The 5,625-nt window shown below is 38.7% G+C and overlaps 1 protein-coding gene across 1 annotated transcript in view; it reads right to left on the bottom strand.

Annotated features, from left to right (window-relative positions):
• Positions 1-1,932: 1,932 nt before the first annotated feature.
• Positions 1,933-5,625, bottom strand: part of TLR2 (toll like receptor 2) — a 16,827-nt gene continuing 13,134 nt past the window's right edge. Inside the window, 1 exon segment of the mRNA XM_027636040.1 lies at positions 1,933-5,625. This exon segment is cut by the window's right edge and continues 13 nt beyond it. Within this exon segment, the coding sequence (XP_027491841.1) occupies positions 5,173-5,625 (453 nt within the window). The 3' untranslated portion in view covers positions 1,933-5,172.

The following is a 5,625-nucleotide window of genomic DNA, read 5'->3' on the forward strand; positions in this document are numbered from 1 at the left end:
AAAACCCTCTCTTTTCCTTAAGAAGAGCCACTCTCATGCCATGGGCAAACTATTGAACTCCCTCATCAATCTTATTAGGAGAACACTCTTAATGTAGGAGCTATTGACATATGCCAGGCCTGATCTGGTGTTTCCAACAGGCAGATCCCTATGTGCAAGAGATGGCATAATTTTCCTAACTACCATAAGAAGGCAAGTTTCTTCCTTCCCCAAAGTCTCTGAAAGACTCTTCTTGTCTGTTGCTTTTTGTGTCCTCCTATGTTCCCCTTTCAAATAAGAGAATTCTGCTGACATAATCATCTTATGTCTAGTTACTTAATATCAAGCAGACGATTGCTAAAGTTCTTGCATCAGCAATAAGATTCTAATTACTCCTTGGTAGCTGTGCATTCTGGCACTAGTAAACCAAGACAGCTGTAGTCATTTTCATGCTGTCCTTATCTTTCATGGCAGTTAAAATGTGTTTAGGTACCCTTGACTCTAAGCAAATATTTTGTTGGGTTTTGGCTCCTTTTTTTTCCTGTAAATTTGATCTTGACAGTTTTACATCAGTGGCATAACAACAAAAATTTACCCAATGACATCTGTGCAGTCTGTTGGCAGAAAGTCTTTGTGGATATAAACAAAGAAGGAATCACTGAAAATACCTAACAGCTGTCCTGTAATCATGGATATCCTTTCCATATAATTGCAAAACTGTTGTTTTATCCTCTTTTATGCTGCATTAAAAAATAATAACTACAATAAGTACTGAGAAAAAAGGGAACCAAAACCATGTTCAGAAACAGCACAGCACAAAGGTAAAAACAGGAACACAAACTATTTTTCAGTTCTGTGACACAAGTTGATGCCATGCGGACTTATGACAGACAAGCTGATGCAAGAGTGGCTGTAATCTTACAGTTTTGGGCCTAAATCCACCTTTCAGGTACTTGGTGCACAGTCTTTGTGGGTGTGCCTGTCAGGATGTTAGACCAGGCATGCTGACCCATCAGTCAGGTCTGCTGATTCAGGCTCCCCTCTTGTGTAGTGCAGAGGATTTCCTCCAGCTGTGCCTGGGGCTGTGTTTGCTGGGTAGTTTTAAGGCAGATGTGAAATCCCTCTCAAACAATGGCATGTACCCTACAGCCTGACAGAAAACCCACTGACTCATACTCAGGGATAACAAAAAACTCAGCATTTTGCATTCCAGAAGCTAAAATGAAACTATCGCATAACTGCTGGAACAATGTTACTCATCACCCACTTCTGCAGTTCATAAAAGTATCTTGACTTTTTCGAGATGGAAAATATGAAGACCAGTCTGGATGATCAGGATATTAGATTCAGCCTTAAAATAATTCTCAATAGTCTAAGTATTTTAAGAAATTTGAAACTGCTTGGTTATAAAACAAGGCAGTATCTCTACTCAGCCATTAAATTGTCTGTTGATGGTTTGACTGGGTTTGCAGATGTAAGCACTGGGCCTTTCTTGTGTTTGAAAGATTCCTTAACAATACACCTTATACCAGGTTTCATGAATCCTGCATCTATAGTCGGTGCACTGTTGGCAAGAACCAAAGTCGCCCATGCTACCCTGAGAAAATTGATTTGAAGAGGATGTTAAGTAACCCATACCCTCTCTGTAACAAGTGTGCTTTTGATTTGGATTTTCTAAACCATAGCCTGATTACTTACTAATTCTTGTTTTGATCTGCAGTGGAGGGATGAGATGGCCACATTAAATGAATAGAAAACCAATTATTATTAAGAAACAATTATATTTAGGGAATATAATAACTCTGTTTCCCTTTATCTTATCTAGAATCCCAAGCAAGCTAGGAAAAAAAAGTGCATATATATTTTCCTTCTTGATTTTAAGACATCCAGAAATAATTTTTATAATGAGAGGAACACTTTAAAGAACATAAATTTCAGTTTTACGAAGATCATGCAGTGGATTTTGCTCTTTAACAAAGTAACAACATTGATATAATCAATTTTCAGAACCAGTGTTTTTCCCCTCCTCCTTTCTTTGTAATTAGTAAATGGCATTTTTCCTTTAGCAAATAATATAATAGTTAAAGATCTGCTGCTGTGTATGTAGAAAATTGCTTGAGTGGAAGCAAGGTTTGGCTTACTTTTTTGGAGCCTATTTTAGTCATATGTGAGGAGGATATTTAATTTTAACCTTACATTTATAAAAAAGGGAGTAAATTATGAGAGTTGGAAAAAAAAAAAAGAATGTTTCAAAAATTTAACCCAATATTTTTTGTTTGATTCTGACTGAGAAAAATACCAGGATTTACCTGTTGTTGGATTTTCTCTCCGGTTTCATTGTCGACAGATTATGTGGGAACACACAAGTATTGTGTGGAAAACTTCTGGACTGGCTCTGCTATTTGGTGGCTTGCAATTTATTGTTATAGACATCATCCAAGGCATTAATTACTCACCGGTTCTAAAATAGGACTCAGATAATTAGTGAGAATTTAAAGTGTTGGATATTTATCTGTCTACAATAATATGCATATTCTGTACTTAATTTTAAAAGACTACAGAAAGTAGCAATTAGTGGAACTCTGGTGTGCTAGAAACCCTTTTGCAGGACAGTGCCTCTTTTTGCATTACAGTAAGTCTGTACAGCGTGCTATAAAAACATATTTTTTTTCTCAAAGTAAGAACTAAAAGAAGTTTATGCTTTTAAATGTAAGCATGTGCTAGGAAAGTAATAGAGTTATTTCTTAGAATGAATGAGATACTAGCAGAAGTAGCTTTTGAACTCAAATTAAACATGGTCAGTATTTTAAGAATCTTTACATTGTTATTAGAAATCAGAGATCCACACTAGCTTAACTTACACTTTAACATATAGATGAGAAAAAAGCAGAGATCGTGTGAAGCCATCTGCAGATGAAGGTAAGGTTTAGATGGTAAAAATAGGAAATTATGCCGTTAAAAAACCCGAGGTAAATGAAAGAAAGAACAAATCTTGAGTACATAGAAAGAAGGTGGCTTTGTTAGCTTAGATGAAATAACAAAGTTAATAATTCTTATTATGTGTTATGCTTGTATTCATAAATGCAAAAATGCAAGTAAATAAGCTGTTGATTTTTGTTGCACTGTTGGAGTTGCCTAACTGCGGGTGTAATAGTGTGTCCTCAGCCTTCCCAACAGCTAGCAAAAAACAGGGGTACTTCTCCTCTCACTGACACTTTGGCTGTGCAGAGAACTTTCTAAAAGCAATAACATGACAGGTTTCCTCTCACCACCTGTGAGAGGAAACTTCCAATGCACCCAACTCAGTTACAAATATTGAGGTGTTTGAACAGAGTTTTTGTACCACATTAGATGCTCAAGGTCAAAACACAGCAATAAAAACACTAACTTGGACGTGATCTCATCATAGATACAGCCAAGTGTTTTACGTGTTTCCATTTAAAGGCTTTTAATACTTACTTCTGCAGATGCCTGGAAATGTCCTGCGCTGTGACTAAACCTGAATTGATATAGAAGGTAATTGTCCCTCTGGCCTGCGAGGTTCAAGATATTAGGGTTCATCTGAAATTTCCTGTGGCTGCAAGGCAACTATCACCAAACACACCCCTTTCTTTTTAAATCGTCTCTGAAGGTTGAGTTTGGTGCCACAGTCTCCTGTTTATTCCGCTTTTCCAGAAATTATGGCCCTTGTCCCAGTAATCTTCTCAAGAAAATGTGGCCCCAGTTGACGGCAAATGCAATGTCCTGGGTGGGATGTTCTCTACGCCTCTAGTTTTGCAGACTACATTTACAGAGAGAGCAGAAAGGTAGGAAACACACTTTTTCTGCCTGTGTTAAGGTTACTGAACAAAGAGAGGAATGTGGTGTTGGATTCAAAGACTACATATATATATTAATGTTTCCCACATTCTAGCTGAAAATAGCCTAAACTCCATTTGTGCAAGTCAGAAGAGGATTTGAACCCTACTCTGAAGCATCTATTGTCGCATATGATACAATGAAACTAGAGAGAAATCATCCTCCATAGATGTCTTTCACCAAGGAAGTTGTCTGCCATTGAACATATACGCTACAAGAACTTCAGTGATAAAGTGCATTTTAACATTCAGCCTTGCAGCCACAATCCTCAGGAGATCTGGTCATTTAACTTACAGTGATTATGAAATACTGAGAATCAGTCCTTAGATCCACTGACTAGGAGAGCTAGAACAAAAATCTTTGAAGCACAAACTGAATTTTATAACATTTGATTAGAAGTGGTTTATACGCAGAATGCAGAAAAGCCCTTGGCTAGGCAGGTTCTCTCCTAAAACTTTAGCAAAGATAAAGACATATAAACTACATAGCTGTATATCTAAACAACTATTCATCATTTAATATTTAAATGAAACAGCTTTTGCTAATACTGCTGATTAACATATGTAGATAACTATTGTGGTTTAACCTCAGAAGGCAGCTCAGCACCACACAGCCAACTCATTCATTCTCCCCACAGTGGAACAGGGAAGAAAATCTGAAGGGTGAAAGTGAGAAAACTCATGGATTGAGATGAACACAGTTCAGCAGGTAAAGCAAAAGCTGTTCTCACAAGCAAAGCAAAACAAGGAATTAATTCACTACTTCCAATCAGCAGGGAAACGTTTAGCCATTGCCATGAAAGCTGGACTACATCCCACAGAACAGTTACTTGGGAAGGCAAACACAACTCCACATATCCTCCCTTACTCTTTCTTTCCCACAGCTTCTATTGTTGAGCATGAAGTCACGGGGCACGACATTATAGTATGGGACATCCCTTTGGTCACCTGGGATCAGCTGTCCCAGCTGCATCCCCTCTCAAATTATGATGCACCCCCATCCTACTTGCTGGTAAGACAGCATGAGAAACAGAAAAGACTTTGATTCTGCACAAGCACTGTTGAGCAATAACTAGAATGCCCCTGTGCTATGAAGGCTGTTTTGGTGACAAATACAAACCACAGAACCAAAGAAGGAACTATGAAGAAAATTAACTCTATTCCAGCCCAAACCAGTAAAACAATTCAGAACCATGGCTACATAAAGAAAATAATCTCACAGCAAGTGTTAGAATTTGCAGTAGCTCAGCTCTCTGTTCTTGAGATGCAGATAATTGATGGGACAAAAGGGCAAGGGAAGAAATTCCAGAGTATATTTACAATATATACAATCTGTCTAGGATTTTAGAGCTATTTTCAAATTAAACCAAAACATCTGCTGCTGCTCTTCTTCAAGAGGCCACTCCAGGTAGGTCTTTGTGTTCATGATCTTCCGCAGCTTGCAGAACCTCTTGGGAATCGTTTTGCTCTGGATGGGCTCCAGGAGGACAAGAATCACCGCATCGTTGTTCTCATCAAAGAGGCGGAAATGTGAGAAGTCCAGCTCGTATTTGCACCACTCGCTCTGCACAAAGTGCTCAGACAGCACAAAGAGCGTTTTGTGGCTCTTCTCAATGGAGTCAATGATGTTGTCCACAATCCATTTCCCAGGCACAAAGTCCCGCTTATGGAGGCAGAGGCGAAAGGGAGGGCAGGCCTGCTCCAGCTCCCGCACCATTATGTTTTCCACCCAGTCGGAGTCATTCTCACTGTAGGAGACAAAAGCGTCATAGCAGATGTCCTTTGGCGG

This window comes from Corapipo altera, unplaced genomic scaffold, assembly GCF_003945725.1.
Source record: "Corapipo altera isolate COAL_440 unplaced genomic scaffold, ASM394572v1 22b, whole genome shotgun sequence".
In the NCBI taxonomy this organism is placed as follows: Eukaryota; Metazoa; Chordata; class Aves; order Passeriformes; family Pipridae; genus Corapipo; species Corapipo altera.